Source organism: Lepisma saccharinum, chromosome 3 (assembly GCF_977018435.1).
Source record: "Lepisma saccharinum chromosome 3, izLepSacc3.1, whole genome shotgun sequence".
Taxonomy (NCBI): Eukaryota; Metazoa; Arthropoda; class Insecta; order Zygentoma; family Lepismatidae; genus Lepisma; species Lepisma saccharinum.
In genome coordinates this window covers 20,858,328-20,875,359 of record NC_139231.1, presented here as the reverse complement: position 1 = coordinate 20,875,359, position 17,032 = coordinate 20,858,328, and the positions used below count along the sequence as shown (strand labels likewise).

Genomic DNA, 17,032 nt, shown 5'->3' with positions numbered 1-17,032 from the left:
TCCAGCGTTGTTACAGGATTCATTACATAAGGTAAAACAATGGCCAATTTGTAGTATGGGATACGCTGCCGCAAATGACGTCTCACTTTAAACCCAATGCTCTTTCTTTTTTTACTTATTGCTTCACCTTTATGGTTAACTCATTGCACCAGTAATCATTTCCCATAAATTTGGCTTGTTTCTTGCATGTGAATTGAATATATTTTACTTGCATTTTTTAGACAAAATGATATAACATGGTAATGTATATTTTTAAGGATGATATAGATAGGAGTGTATTTGAAATTTGTTTGTAGATTTTATGTAAATTGTATCTTATGTAAACAAAATATATAATGGGCATAAACAGCCATATGCATTGCTGTAAGTCCAATAAATATATTGATTATGATGATCAAAACAATACAAAGAAATTTCGTAAATTTATTGCGGTTGGAAACTTTGACAAGCATCCTAATAATGATTTTTGTTCTGCTAAATGTAGTGCACTTCGTAAAATAACTTGTTGACATGGCAATGCAAAGATAAGTGTGAACATTTTGTAGTAATATGCATTGTAACTTTCAATGAGCTTAGAGATTTGTGTACATAATGATATTTTATAACATTGGTTATTTTCTAAAAATAATCATGTGAACAGCAAGAAAGTAGTGCAACTTAGTAATTTTGCGTGACTTATCCTTAGAAAAATAACATGCCGTGTTCTATGCGTGCGGGAAAGTCTCCGTGTTCTCCGAGCTTGTTTTCAAAACACCAGCAAGGACAGCCTTTGAAAAGGGGTGAGAAACATATTCTACTCAATATTTATGTAACGTTCTGTCAGTGGTATCCTGAGAAACCAGTAAATGAAGTGGTTAAGTTCGTATCCCAGTGCAGTGGTGTGTCAGTGTCTGTAGTTTTAAGGGTTATGAAAGAGAGAATGACCGGGAGAGTAACAATGTATGCGGCTGCATATTCGTCTGATGTTTTGAGATCGGGTTCTCACATTCAGAGGCTCTTATATAAAATGAATAGGTGCGGCGAACTATGAGTGTAACAGCAGATGATTTCGGTCATGAATCAGCTGACGTGGAGTGATACATCGAATCGGTGAGACCGTTTGTTTACAGAAGATCTCAGGGTTGGTGATTTACACTATAGTTATGGATTAAATTATTATTTTGTATAAAATCGAACCGTGGTTGGTAATACAACAATTTGGCGACTATGTATGGGATTCAAGGACATATTCTGGAACCTTTCGATGTGGATAAAGGTAACATTGATTCGTATTTGGAGCGGTTTGAACAGATTTGTGTTGCTAATGGCATTCCAAAGGAAAAGGAAATTAGTAATTTTATTGCATTCTTTGGAGGATATTTATATGATGCTTTAAGGGATTTAGTTACTCCAGATTCTGTTGCTAGTAAAACATACGAAGTAATAAAAGATGTATTGTTGAATCATTTTCAACCGAAGCATAATGTTGTTGCAGAAAGATACCGTTTTCATCTTCTGAAGCAAGAGTTAGGTCAACCTGTGTCTGAATATATAGTTTCTCTTAAACATGCAGCTACTAAGTGTAACGTTGGAGCATTCTTAAATGATATGCTAAGAGATCAGCTGGTGTTTGGAGTTAGCAGTGAAGTTACAAGAAATAAATTATCAGAAGGTGACGTTTTCTTTCTTAACCCTGGAATGCTACCTGGGGTGCACCTGTACCCCACTCACATGAAATAGTTAAATTTCTTCCTAACAGATGGCGCCACATATTACTGGCTTCTAGTAGTTTCATATTTCAGAGAGTTAGTTTCGCAGTGACCTTCAACAGTGAAAGAACGCAGTACATTTAGCTGCTAGAGCTTGTGTGGGGTGCACCTGTACCCCAGGGTAGCAATTGTGTTATTCTTCATATTTTTTCAAAAGGTATATAGCAACGTGCAAACTGTTTTTTTATGAAGTTCCAATAACCATTTTTTCTTATGACAGGTAATAATAACTTATTATTTTATCAGAAGACTTAGAGATAGGCCTGTATGTCCGGCTCCATGAAATATATTTATCATTCAAATTTCATTTATGGTTTCAGTTTTCCACTCTTGTGTTTATAGTAGACTTATATTTTATTTTTATTTTTTCTTTAGGAAACCATGAGTTCACAGAAAGTCTTCAACTTTTCTAAGGATGAAGATGTTGCAGCAGCACAAATAATTCTGTTTGAGTCTGAATCAGAGAACGAAGACAGCATACAGGACAGTGATGAAGAAGACGGTTTTATTTCTGATTTCCAAGATGAAATTGAAGATGGACAATTACAAAATCCATCTTCATCAATCGATCAAACTGCTGTAGAGTCATTCGATTCGGAATCTGATTCTGTACTTCCAGTAGAGCCGGGTGAAGGGAACAAACTGAAAATTGTTCAAGCTCCAACAAAGTTAAGTGGCAAAGATGGTTTTCGATGGAGTGGAAAAAAGGGAAGCTGCACAGATTACCTCAAAGAAATTTAGTTGTACATTTACCGGGAAACAAAAATCAGGCTAAGAATATAATTTCAGGATTAGAAGCATGGGAATTATGTTTCACAAAGTAAAAATTGGACTGTATATCTGAACATACGAACCAAGAAATGGCAAGGCAAAGACAAATATAAAAGTGACAGGCCTACAGACAATGATGCAGTTCAAGATGCTGTGACAAGTGTTAGACCATCATATACTCGAAACACCAATCCCATCTAACCAATCTAACCATGGACAACTGGTTCACATCTGTTAGTACATCAAAATTCTTACTAGAAAAGAATGTAACTACTGTGGGAACGTTAAAAAAAATAAGAAAGAAATACCTCCTTCCTTTTTAGAAGTAAAAACCCGAGAGAAAAATTCTGCGATGTTTGCATTCAGTGATCCACTAACGCTTCTTTCCTACTGTCCAACCAAAAATAAAGAGAAGATTGTTCTGCTACTTTCCACGATGCACGAGAAAGGTGACGATTCAGATTCAACTACTTTACCTGAAATGATTGAATTCTACAATCAAACCAAAGGCGGTGTTGACACCCTTGATCAATTGTGTCATACATACTCCTGTTCGAGAGAAACGAGGCGCTGGCCATTGTGTCTTTTCTACAACTTGCTAAATATTGTAGGAGTGAATTCTATGATACTTCTGGCAGGCTCAGGTGCACCAGCGAAAGAAGTAATGAACAACAGACGTTCGTTTCTGAAAAAACTTGCAATGGATTTGGTAAAACCTCATATGTTGAGTCGTTTGGGAGTATCAAATTTGCCTCGGGAACTTCGTGAAACTATTTGCCGTTTCCAGAAGCTGACTTACGAAGAAGTTGCTACCAGGAAACCCGAACCATCAGCCGGAAAATGTGCATTCTATGAAAGGTCGAGGGACAGAAAATCAAGGGTAATATGCGCTATGTGTAGAAAGTTCATTTGTTTAGAACACCAAAAGAAAGTGTGCCCTAAATGTGCCTAACTTTCTTTTTTCAATTATTACAAAGTTGAAATATGTTAAAACTTTGCTCTTTTTATGTTTGTTTTGAAAAATAAAATCATACGAAGCTTATTTCTCACATTTATTATTGGGATACATATGTACCCCAGGGTACCATTGACGTCATAAAAATGATGGACAGCATTCCAGGGTTAAAGCTTGCGACATTGCCGTGAATATGGAAATGGTTGAGAATTATGTACGGCTATTCCATCAAAACGAAGGTTTTGCTACTGATTATAATGTACATAAGCTTCATGAAAGCAAGTCTAAACCTTTCCAAGCTTTCTCCAATAGGAAAACTAACTTTAATAATCAGACTGAAAAGAGCATAGTCAATGAGAAACCTGGAACTTCAAGACAATGGATTTGTTATAAATGTGGAAAGACGCATGAAAAAGGTAAATGTTATTTAAAGCAAGTTAGATGTAATTATTGTAGATTCTTAGTACATATTCAGAAATTTCGTAGATTTTGTAATATACCTAACTAACTCTCTAGCCTTCTTAAACCCGAAGGTTCATGGCTGCAGCATCACAGGCCTTTCATCTTTCCCTATCTTGAGCAAGATCTACATACTCTTTTCCATCCCTACCGATTTCCCTTAGGTCCATCTCAACGTTGTCCCTCCATCTTCGTCTTGGCCTTCCTACAGGTCTCTTACCATCAGGTTTCCCAACAAGAATCCCGTAAACTCCTTTTTCCTCTCCCATTCGTGCCACATGGCCTGCCCACCTAAGTCTTCTTGATTTAATTATTCTAATAATATCTGGACATGAATACTAATTATGTAGTTCTAAATTATGTAACCTTCTCCACTCACCTGTCTCCTCATCCCTTTTAGGTCCAAAGATTTTCCTAAGGATCTTATTTTCAAATACTCTCAATTTATGTTCCTCTTTCAATGTAAGGGACCAAGTTTCACATCCATATAATACTACAGGCAAAATTACTGTTTTGTATATTTTAACTTTTAGTTTCTTAGATATTAAACGAGAAGACAAAAGTTTATGAAGAGAGAAGTAACATGCATTTCCTGAATTAAGCCTACTTTTTATTTCCTCTTTAATATAATTTTCATTTGTTAATATTACTCCTAAGTACTTGAATTTGGAAACTGGTTCAAACGAGTTGTTATCAATAATTAGATTTTGATTATTACCTAAGACTTGGTTTCGGCCTGTAAGCATATATTTAGTTTTCTCTTTGTTAACTTCCAAACCTATCTCTTTAGCAGTTTTCGAAAATATTTTAGCATTATTCTCAATTGTATTCATATCATCCCCCAGTAAGTCTACATCATCTGCATATGCTAACAACTGAGTCACACCATTTAATTTTAGTCCTTCTTTAGTTTCTTTTACCTTCCTTACAGCATATTCTAAGGCAAAATTAAAGAACAATGGAGATAATGCATCTCCTTGTTTTAACCCATCATGAATTGTAAATTTGTCAGACATATTAATACCCACACGAATTTTACTTTATGTTTCACTGGTGCATATTTCTATCATACTAATAAGCTTCTTAGATATTCCAAATTCTACTAATATATTATATAATTTATCTCTTTTGACCGAATCATATGCTTTTTTTAAATCAATGAATAGCTGATGGACATTTTGATTATATTCCCACTTTTTTTCAAATGTCTGTCTGATGTGAAAAATTTGATCTGTAGTTGATCTGTTACGTTTAAATCCACATTGATAATCACCTATAATTTCATTAGCATATGGTGTTAGTCTTGTTAAAAGCATGTTAGATAATATTTTATATGTTGTTGAGAGTAGAGAAATTCCCTGGTAATTATTGCAGTTCATTTTATCACCTTTCTTAAACACAGGAACAATTATGGATTCTTTCCACTGTTGAGGGATTTCTTCTTTATTCCATATTAAACAAATTAATTTATGAATTTGACATATTAATGAATTTCCACCATATTTAATTAACTCAGCTGGTATTAAATCAATGCCAGGTGCTTTGTTATTCTTTAGCCTTTTAATAGCATCTCTAACTTCAGTCGAGTTAGGTTCTGGAACTAAAGGTTCTGCTGTGTGTACTTCATTCACTTCTGATTTATCTCCTACATGGACATTTAAAAGGTCATTAAAGTAGTTCTTCCATCTAATTTGTAATATACCGACATAAAAACTTATCAAGTTTACAATTTGAATCCACTGAATCTAACAGTTGCTTAAGTAAGGTGTCTCTTGATGTAATTTCGAAAGAATGTAAAGATTCTATTGAGTTTACTGCAGATAAGGAACATCAAGAATTGTTAATTTCAAACGATCCCTTGAACACTTTTCAGTTACCGTTGTACAAGTATGGTTCTACTAAAGAACGGCAATTTGAATTTAACTCTATAGTTGGAAATTTGTATAATGCTGACAAATGTACAATTGATTTGAATTGTGATGGTAAATTAGTTAATTTTGAGATCGATACTGGAGCTTCTGTAAGTGTGTTTGATAAAAGATTTCTCGATCAATCTTTTCCGTATTTAAAGATTCAACCTGCAAATATAAATTTGAAAAATGCTGACGAAAGACCGTTAGCATTAGAAGGTCAGGTTATGTTGGATGTATTGTGGAGAGATAACAGATATAATATGAATGTTTTTGTTTGTAAACAAAATTTGCCACAACCAATTGTAGGAAGATATTTTATGGTACAATTGGAGACAAAATTTCATGTTACAGCAGATAGGAGTTCAGAGTTGTTCTAATAAGGAAGTGGTGAGAAATGAGACCAATAAGAACGAAGAATTACCATCAATCGGAAGTACAGTGTGGACAAGAAATTATACATCCAGATTTCCGAAATACGTACGAGCCACAGTTACGGGTCACTTAGGAAGACGCTTGTTATTGGTCAATGCCGGTGGAACAACGGGAAGGGTACACCTGCATCAAGTGAAGTATAAATCTAACAGGTCGGATACAGACAGTGGAGAAGATAACTTTTGGATCTTTGATGGTTCCGTGTCAGCGCAGGACAGAGCGTGTGAAGAGAGACCGCAAACTGGGCGAGAGGAAGCTGTTACCGCCTCCGCAGTGAACAGTCCACGACGATCTTTTAGAAGGAGAAAACCACCTGACAGGCTGCAGCTGTTATTTGGAAGAAGGGGAAAGTTGCAGTAGCTAGATTGTGAAACATCTATGATGTTATTATATCTTTGAATATAGATGTTCAATTGTTTTGTTGATTTGGATTGTCAAGCATGGAGTTAGCGATGTCGTATATTCTTAGTTATGGATTAAATTATTATTTTGTATAAAATCGAACCCACATGATTTATTATATCATATTACCGTGGTTGGTAATACAATATAAACCTTTACAGCATTTTTTAAAAATATATTTTGTATTTTTCACCTATAAATTTGATTCAGCAACTTTTAGCGCATGTTGAAGATTTAGCAACTTCTGCGTTTCAATTGTTGGCAACACTGTTGCTGTAGGAGAACTGCAAGGGGACACGTTCTTTTTGGAAAGGTCAAGTTCCGTTCGTTTTGCGGGGCAATAAAAAAGCCTATGCTCTTTGGCGGCAACCGGCAAAACGCGGTTAGAGTGGTGTCGACTGTTGAGAGCGCAATATCTATTGACAAGCGGTTGGATGAATTTATGTGCACTGGCTTTCAGACGTGCGTGTGTGTGTGTGTGTAGTGTTGTGTTTTGTACACTATGAAACTGTTAGGAGTTTGAAAGAAAGTTGATTTTCGAGAATGAGCGAAGCAGAACGAACGGAAGTAAAAAGGATGGGCCCTCACCAGCCGGACCTCTGCATTGTTCAATAGGTAAGTACTCCCAAACTTCAATCATAAGCATCCCAACCGAGTTATTGTGGGCGGGGCGAGGGCATTCTGTATAATACCCAAGTATCCTACATACACAAAATATATTTTTTCTGGACTGGACGCGTCCTCCCCTCTGTAGCGCTAACGATGCACGTGCTTTCAATGCCGAATGAATATCGTTGGTTAAGGTCGGTGTAATAGAAAGTAGATTACGAAGTATGGTAGTCTTGCATTGTACATACCTGAGATTGCATGTTATACTAATTAGTTTGCGCTAGCCATTACTAATTGTAAATTGCGTAATTAAAAGGGTGTTAATTGAATAAAAAAAATTGTATTACTTCAAATATAGCGTGATTTTTGTGGGAAATAGTTGAAAATAAGTTGAACTGGTATTCTTACTTTATCAATTGAATATGAAGTTACAAGGGAGAGGAGTAAATCTCCATTCAGTATAAAAATATTATTGTGAACACCTGTATGTGAACCGCACGCGACGCCTCTGGTACTGGATTATTATTTGAATCAATGAAACTTAGAATGGGTTTGATTTCTTTTAGATTAGATATTAAGCAATTAACGTCCAATTATACGTATGGTAATAAAATCTGCATGTGAGGTTTAAATGAATGGAAACTAATTAAAGCCTATTAAATAGTATTCTGGGGAGCTCTTTGCAAACATCTATAAGATTATTAAGATAAGAAAGCATCCAAGTTCATCCCCTATCCACTTCTGATAAAATCATAAATCACACCCTAGGTATGTGTGACTATTTTCAGTTTTTCTGCGATGAGACCTATTAAAACAAGACTAAGGTAAACTATGGGCAAGTCAAATTTTCGTCCATATCACTGTTGAACAGAAAGGGAAACTGTAGTTGACCGACAGAGTTTTTGAGGAATTTATATAGATGAGCAAAGAACAGAGCACTTCTATTGTATTGGTTAGTTTGTGTTTCAAGTCCACTTTATGTACAGAGAGGGTAATTGAGACTGGACCTACAGTTTAAAGTGGGATCCGAATCCCTACGTGGTACCCTTTGATTCCAAGGCGACGATGTTACCACTGCACCATCGGTGCGTAATTGGTTTAATATCTTAAATCTTTCTTCACGAATCTAGTCACAAGTGGTTCTCAGTTGTAAAATTAGGAAAATACGAAGTTTCATTGTATAGAAATTAACGAAATGTAAATCTTTACTATTTCATTACTTATGTAGATTGTGCTTTCAAATGCCTTTCAACATTATAAGTTGCTCATTACCATGAACATATGATTACCCATTAATATTGATTGATTTCGTTATTTTACTACGATATTTTTGCTACTTTTGGCAAATCTCCAAGATAGGGATGAGTGATGATATGATGAAATTGATGAAGGGACGGACACTGACAAACACTCATGCCCAGGCCGGGATTCGAACCCGGGACCATGGTATCGTTGCGCGCTGCGCTGACCACTCCGCCATGGAGGTCAGCCAATAAATATTATAACATATTAAAATTTTGCCTTCTTTATTCTAAACAAAAAATGTATTCTTTAATAAATTTGCATAATAGCGTAATTATTCCTTTAGCAATTCAATTTCTTCCATTTCTTTTGGATAAGATGATGTGGGGATCACCTGTCTCCCAAGGAGAATGCCCGTGATGATTTTTGTAATGGATAAAAGCATGAATAAAATTAGCCCCAGGTAGTCCCCCCCCCCCCCAAGTGTATGGGCACTACACCTATGATGGAGAGGAAGATGCGCGGAGACTCTTGTGGTCGCTCCATAGCAAGTGCCTCCAGTGGACTTGGTACGTACCTTGCTTTTCTCCAACGTTGAGCGTTACTAAAGGCGCCCATTCAATCCTTGTCTGCAACTTTCAGAGCTTATTTCATTCGTTTCGACGTACCACGTGACCATGTAGTGCAAACTCTACGTGACACCAAATCAACGAATTAGACAACTCGGTTTTGAACTTTGTAGAGCAGAGAGAGTCCAAAAGTGCAGCGACTAGACGGGGCTGATATCAATGGAGAGTCTGCCTTTTATAATTAAGTATTGAGCTGCACTTACTTACCCTGGAAAAGTCCAGAGGGTCGTGAATGTCCCCAATCTCGTCGCATTCTGGTATGTCTGGGATGTTCACGTTACTTGGGTAGAAAGAACCTTTAAGAGCACATAGAATTTTCAACCTGTGTGGAAAAACAAAAGTGGAATAAGTACGATTTTCCTGGACTGGAAAAATGCCAGAAACACAAATGCTTTGATGCAACTGTCGAAGATAGAAATATGAAATGCAGAAATATGATATAAAACTGCAGAAAAGAGTTTTAGTTTTCTTGTTCAGTATTATTGTCAGTGGCGAAGTCTCATAAGAGGCCCGGAAGCCTTTTGTTCTTATGCAACTGTACAGTGGGATCCATGAGTATTGCCGTGCAAATTGTCCATGACTATTTTTATTAATTTTTCTCTTACATCCTATGTGCTTTTAAGCGATGGAGTTTTATGTATGTTGATGCAGAAGTTGTCAAGAACTTGTCTTGAGTTATCTTTTAATTCTTATTGGGTCAAAAATAATGTACGAACATGGCGATAGACAATTTGCATGGTAATACTCATGGATTCCACTGTACATGGCACTGAATAGACGATACTGTATGCAAAGGATGCCTAGACTTTCCACAATTTCAAAATTCAATTTCAAGTCCTCTGCGCCCAAATGGGTTTCCATAATTTGATATCACTTACGTTGAAAGAATTAAAACAGCACAATTTAACTTCTCATTATTTCATATTAAAGATTCCGATACAAACTCACTTGCAACTTTTTGACAATACATTTTAAATCAATCTTCTTACATAAAGAAACAAATCGAAATCAACAACTTAAAAAAATATCGACATTGATAGCGTTCTTAATCTCAATGGTTCCCTGTTAATTTTATAAATTTGTGTACAACAGAAATAAAGTAAATACTGTTATTCGTGAATGTAGAAGACAGTCACAATTATCATGATTTTATTCACGAATATGGAAATATAATTACAAAACTATTCTACTGTTCTATTAAAAATTATTAATAAAAACGAATTTTCTCCACATGTGTATTTTACACAGAAAATGCACAAATGACAAAGAAAAACATACATGCATAAAGAAATAACTTATATTCTACGTTGTATGTTTAAGAACAAATCACATTGTTTGTCTTAGAAGTCTGTCAGATAATTTTTATTAACTACGTATATAGATGATATAGGGGAGAGCGGGTTTGGTTGTATCGGGTCCAGGTTGTAACAGGGACTTTGGTACTATTTGGTGCATAGAGTTGAACTTTCAAAGGTGGCGGCAGCACTTGTTAGTACCTATGCCCATTCGGCGAGAAATGTCGTTGTGCCCTTAGGGTGACAGAACACTTCTTTGTTTTTTGAGGAAGAAAGTCAAAATTTGCTTTATCAGCAAAATAGTGTTTTTTTGTAAATATACATAATATATAGGTTGGATATGAGAGTACAGCATGATTGAGTGTAGTTTCGAGTATTAAGGGGTGGATTGAAACTCATTCTCAACGTCGATATGCGCCAATATTATAGGATGGAAATGACGAATGTACTGTGGGGCAGGTTGTAACAAATTGCGTGGGTCTGGGTCTGGTTGTAACATTGTTACAACCAACGCCGCATGTCTCGAAAAATGTTATGTGAATTTAGTCATTATTGATTGTTTCATTTTTGTTATTTAACATCGCTTCTCTGAGAATAAGTGACGATATGATTAAATTGGTGAAGGGATCCAATACACCATCCCGTTATAGTAAAGAAAGCAAATTGACATCAAGTGATGACAACAAGAGACCAGACTTGCTAGGAAGAATGAATTAAATGAATGAATGAATTGTTGTTTTAAGTTCACTTTATGCACATAAAGGATAATCGGGACTTGACCAATAAGTTTAAAGTCGAATCCGAACCACTATGTGCCTCAACCGGGTATCGAACCCGGGACCCCTTGATTAAAAGGCGACGACGATACCGCTTTTTCTTTATTATTATTTTTTTTTTATTTTTTAAAAGAAAGCCCCTAAGCGGGAGCTTCCCCCATCACACTTCATTTACTTATATCGTTTCACTCCAATCTCTATTTCAAGACTTTCAGGATGGACAATCATAAACATCCAAGTCCAAGCCGGGATTCGAACCCGGGACCCCTGGCGTTGGTTACATAATGATAAGGGGTATTAGATATCACTGAGCCATCGGGTGGGCAGCTGCTAGGAAGAGATTCATTTCAAGTGATTATGATAATGATGATGCTGTATTCATAAACTGCTTTGTGTTGTTCTCGGATAGTCGACCAGAAAAGTGGGTGCAGTGTCGTGGGTGCCACACATTGACTGTACGCCAGGTGATGTTCAAACTTGCGTAGAGTGCTATTTTTTATTGTGAAGCTAATTCTGTGGAGGCGTGATGAACAAAGTTCTACTTTAAAAGTTAATGTGGATCATTTATTAAATTTTTATGTAAGGTATGAATTTCTGGTATATTTCTCTAATATACAGCTTTCTGTTGTTTCTTACTTCGATGTACGTACAGTGTCTCTCAAAAGTCTTAGGACAACGACATTTTATGCTAGGCAACCCAATTTACACAAGGTGTTGGTGGGTTGCGTGTAGATTTAGGTTCAATTTTAGGGTTCCCACATCTATAATAGATATTTTTGAAATACGCGAAAGAAATAAACACAAGTATTATTGTATAAAATTATTAAATATATCACTATTATATCGCAAATTACAAAATCCTTTCTGAAAGAAAAAATAGGTTTTTTAGTATTTCATCGCTGATGAGTCTACAGAATGGAAAAGAGGTGAGAGGAAACGAAAGATGACGAAGAAGACGAGAAATAGAAATCAAAAGGAGAAGAGGAAAAGTAGAGGAGAGAAGGAAGAGAGGATAGACGAGGAGAGGAGAAGTAGTGAGAAGAAAGGAAAAGATTCGAGGAGAGATGAGGAAAATGTAGCAAAGAAGAGAAGAGAGGAGGAAAACTAGATGAGAGAAGAGGAGTTTTGGAGAGGAGAGAAGGAGACGAGAAGAGGGGAGTGGGGAGTAGAGTAAAAGAGAGAAGAAAAGAAGAACGAAAAGAAGAGGAGAAGAGTGCAGTGGAGTCGGAAATCTAAACAGGAGAGGAGATAAGACGAAAGGAAAAGATTGGGATGGAGACAAGATGCAAGAAATGTAGGGAAAGCTATATGAGATAAAAGCAGAAGAGAAGGAGGGGAGAGAAAGAGAAGAGAAGAATAGAAGGGACTGGAGACGAGAGGAGAGAAGAGGTAGTTGCAGAAAATATCGTCTCGGCGTCAAGAATTGATGCTTTGATCAAATTATCGACATGAAACATTCAATAACATTTCGAAATGTATTTGAGAATGTATTAGATCGGTGCGAAATGCGTTTTGGTTCAGTTCAGAAATTTCCAAGTAAGATGTTTGATTTTACTTGCGATTATACCACTAAAATCATGAAAGTAATTTTAATATTTATAAGAATTATCCAATTTTTCTCCACTTCTCGGTTCGTTGAAACTGAAATTTTGTAACTTAATATTCCGCTCCCCCATCGTTAATTCCAAACCGAATCATTCCGTTTCACACGGCGTGGGCAATCATCGCAATGGGATGCGTCTAAAACGTACTAAAATCTTCTGCCACCAGAGGGGTTTGAACCTACGACCATCAGGTTGTCAATCCTTAACGGTAACCACTACCCTACAAGCTTTCGCTCCTGAAAGCAGGTAGAAGGAACTGACCAATGTGAAATATAGATCAAACTATCCTGATACATGTGTTTTAAATTTATAATTTTCTAACGCACATATGTTGGCATAACAACTTTAAAAGATATAACTTTTTACAACAATGCATGTTATTAGCTGTGGTAGAAAGATCAATTAACAGGGCTGTGTTCGAGTAGATATACAATGTCGAAAAATTATCCATTCTGATATAGTCGGAGTACATCAGTTTCTTTAAGTACGCTTTATGCACAGTAAGGCTAATCGGAACGCAACCTATAGCTTAAATTGCTGCGCCACAGGGAGGCTTCGAAGTTCTTGATTCTTTATAAATACATAACCATAACCCACAGCGCTACCCTTGGCTTACCTACCGACTGCTGGTCTCCCTCCCACACTGTTCCTCCGTCACCTGTTATAGCGTGGAGGTCTCAGACCAATGTTGGGGTGACGGGTGATCAGCCCGACGAACCCCCAGCCGTTATTGTAGGTCTTCTTGACCAGGTTACGCTCACTCACTCCGAGCTTCCCAATTTGCCACCGGCCCTATACGTAGGCCAAATAAATTCCGACCAGAGCCGGATTCGAACCTACGCCGTCCCGCAGCGAACGATCTCAAGACGAGTGAACGCCTTAACCCGCTTGACTACGGAGGAGGACTTATAAATAAATAATGTAAACTTTATTTCAACCATCCGAATCCTCAAACTACCTGCATAGCATGGGTAGAAGTGCCTGTTTATTTCGTTTTCGTGAAATTAAAAATTAACTGGCATTTCGAAATTGTTTGAAAAATGCGAAGACATTGCCAGGAGCTGACATTAATTCAGACCACATCTTCAATCTTAGATTGAAGAAGATAACACAAAATCAGGTGAGCAAGAAACCCCACTTAGAGAAGCTAAGGGAATTTGCAGAATACTTCCAAGGAAACTATACTAAGTTTAAAGCTAGTTGTAACAATATGGATGAGATGTGGGATGGAATAAAAAGCTGCGTACAGAATACAGTGGATGAAACAATAGGCTACAGGGAAAGGAAAAGTGCAAAGAAACCATGCATTACTGAAAGTATGATGGAAAAAATGGAGGAACGGGGAAAATTGAAGAATGTAAATACAGAAGAGGGAAGAAATACTTACAGGATACTGAATAATCAGCTAAGAAGAGAAACTGACAGGGAAAAAGAACAATGGATGAAACAAAAATGTGAAGAAATTGAAGAACTGGGAAAAAGAGGAAGGTATGACTTGATGTATCGTGAAGTAAACTGCTTGGGCTTCCAAAAGAAGAAATGGAAACCAATGTGGATCATAGAAGACGAGGGAGGATGTGAAATCACAGACAAAAAAGAAATATCGAATGTGTGGGGAAAGTACGTTGAAGAGCTCTACCAGAAAGAGAATCGCCCAGGCAGTCTGAATGTAGAAAATGAAGACGACATGCCTGATGAAGAGACAGGATACCATATCCTGAATGAGGAATTTGAGCAAGCACTTAAAGAAATGAGGAATGGGAAAGCAACGGACACTGATGAAATTCCTGTTGAACTTATCAAATGCCTGGGAGATGGAAAAAGAGAAATACTGCACTTATGCAATGAAATCTATGAGAAAGGGGATTGGCCACAAGATTTCACGGAGACTGTTTTGGTACCTCTGCAGAAGAAAAGCAATGCCAGAAAATGTTCTGAGTACAGGACAATCAGCTTGATATCTCACTCGGCAAAAATTCTTCTAAGAATTCTGAAGAGACGCATATACTCGAAGGTCAGTAGCGAGTTAGAGGAAGAACAGTTTGGTTTCAGGAAAGGAAGAGGTACAAGGGGTGCAATTGGTTTACTGAGGACCATTGAGGAAAGATATTTAGAGAAAGGAAAGGAAATGTTTGTATTATTTGTAGACCTGGAAAAAGCCTTTGATAGAATGAATTGGGTTAAACTTTCAGACATTCTGAAGAAAATTGGTGTAGATTGGAAAGGGAGAAAACTTCTAAACAACTTATACATGAATCAACGAGTTAAAGTGAGAACAGGAGACGAAATGACAGAAGGCTGTGAAACTGAAAGAGGAGTACGACAAGGATGCTGCCTGCAACTTAGAAGCACCTGCCTGCTAAGGGATGCCTTGGAGGGAATGGTTGAAGGAGGAAAAGTCCGTGAAAGAAAGAGATATCAGCTTATGGATGATATTAAATTAACTGGGTCGTATGCTAATACGAAGCGTTAGACAGATAATAGGAAAGCTGGAGATTGCAGTGAAAAACCTGCCAATTAGGCAGAAAACAATGAATGAATGAATGAATATGTGTTAATGAATAATTGGAATGATAATTATAAAGAAAGATAAATGGCCATACATAAATAAGAACCTACTTAAAATACACGTTTATGTAAAAAAAATGATCTGTGGTTTTATTAATGGGAAATTAAATGTGCACTTTAAAACTATTATCTAGAATATCTTTGTTGCTTGGCATTCGTGTATTTAATCTTCCTTTTACCTTTAAGAATTTATTATTATTTACTTCCTTTTTAATGTAAAAAATCTGTTAATTTATAAGCGAATAAACTTGCTTGTTTAATATACTTTCCATGTATATACCAACGAAACCGTAGATAGAGGATCAACATTGTCTCGGAAAAGATTACTATTGTTCCATAAATCTTCATCCAAAGGTTCGGAGAACTGGTCAATTTTTTTCGAGGTATCTTTATTTCTCTATGTCACTTAAAAATTTCAAGTGATCCATTTTGTATCCGCTCCATTTTAACAAAGTAAGCTTGAAGGCAATCTGTATTCCATTTGTTTATATTGGAAACTTGGTCAAACCGGAAGTTCTTTTATCGCCTTCGATAATTATTATATTATAATTGAATTCTCTGATTGATTATTTTTGTTTACCCAGGAACATCACCCATAAGAGATTTCTGAGATCCGCTTACGCTACTCACTCGTAGCTCCCCAATTTCCTCACGATGGTGGGTTGCTACCGGTCCTATACAGAGGTCAAGAACCCATAACTGAACCCAGATGGACTCGACCGCACGGTCACGGAGGACGTTTTTTCTTATTTTACTAATGACTAATCGCGAGCATGAGGATGAATAATGAATAGAAAAAATAAAGAAGGTTACGCATAAAGAAGAGGACAGGCCTTCAATCTCTTAGGTGACAAATTCAAGTCCTAAATATGAGGATTTCAACCAATTATAAACAAAATGGTTATTTACACTTAACTTCTCATCAAGGCCAAAATAGTTTGTAACTGTGAAATTACCCCTGAATGCAAATTGTCATTTTTTCCATGTGAGTAAGAATTATATGTGTGGCACACAGAGATACATTTTGAGAAAACAACTAACTGTAGCCTGTCCCACAATCTCTGGAGCAAAGCCGCGATAGCGGAAGAGAAGGTGAAGGTGGGATAGAGAGGACAGAGCGAAGCATTGCACGCTGCTGGGAAGGGTGGTAACGGCAGTGGCTTTCCTCCCTTCACGCAATCCCGTTCCTCTCACGTGTTCATCGCTGCTCAGATACTTTTTCCGTTCACCTGCTCAAAAGATACGTGGGACAGAGTGTGGTACGCATACATGTAGCAAGTAAAGAAACTTATCTAAGAATAAAAATTCCACAGAGTGTTAAAACGTTTGGTTCAGCAATTAATGACTGGAAACGAATACACATAATTTCCTTGTCAAAATCTAGTGGTCTAAAATTCATTTGAAGACTTGAAAGTATCTATTTACTACATTCCAAGTTATAAGGAACTATTTCGTAGATGTTAGTAGTATAAAAGTATATACTATAAACTCAACAAATGATGAACCCCCCTCAGGCAGATTTGGCTACACTTAAAACTTGCTCAACATGCCCATATGAGCTTTTTGCTCAAGTGTGGTACTCCGTCTAATCCAAGATTTTTGTAAAAATGCCCTCGGGAATTTCACGAA

At 36.7% G+C, this 17,032-nt stretch overlaps 1 protein-coding gene across 1 annotated transcript in view; it reads right to left on the bottom strand.

Annotated features, from left to right (window-relative positions):
* Positions 1–17,032, bottom strand: part of LOC145984934 (pickpocket protein 28-like) — a 328,930-nt gene that overhangs the window by 83,284 nt on the left and 228,614 nt on the right. The window contains exon 5 of the mRNA XM_083118345.1: positions 9,368–9,482. Within this exon, the coding sequence (XP_082974471.1) occupies positions 9,368–9,482 (115 nt within the window). The remainder of the gene's footprint in view (positions 1–9,367; positions 9,483–17,032) is intronic.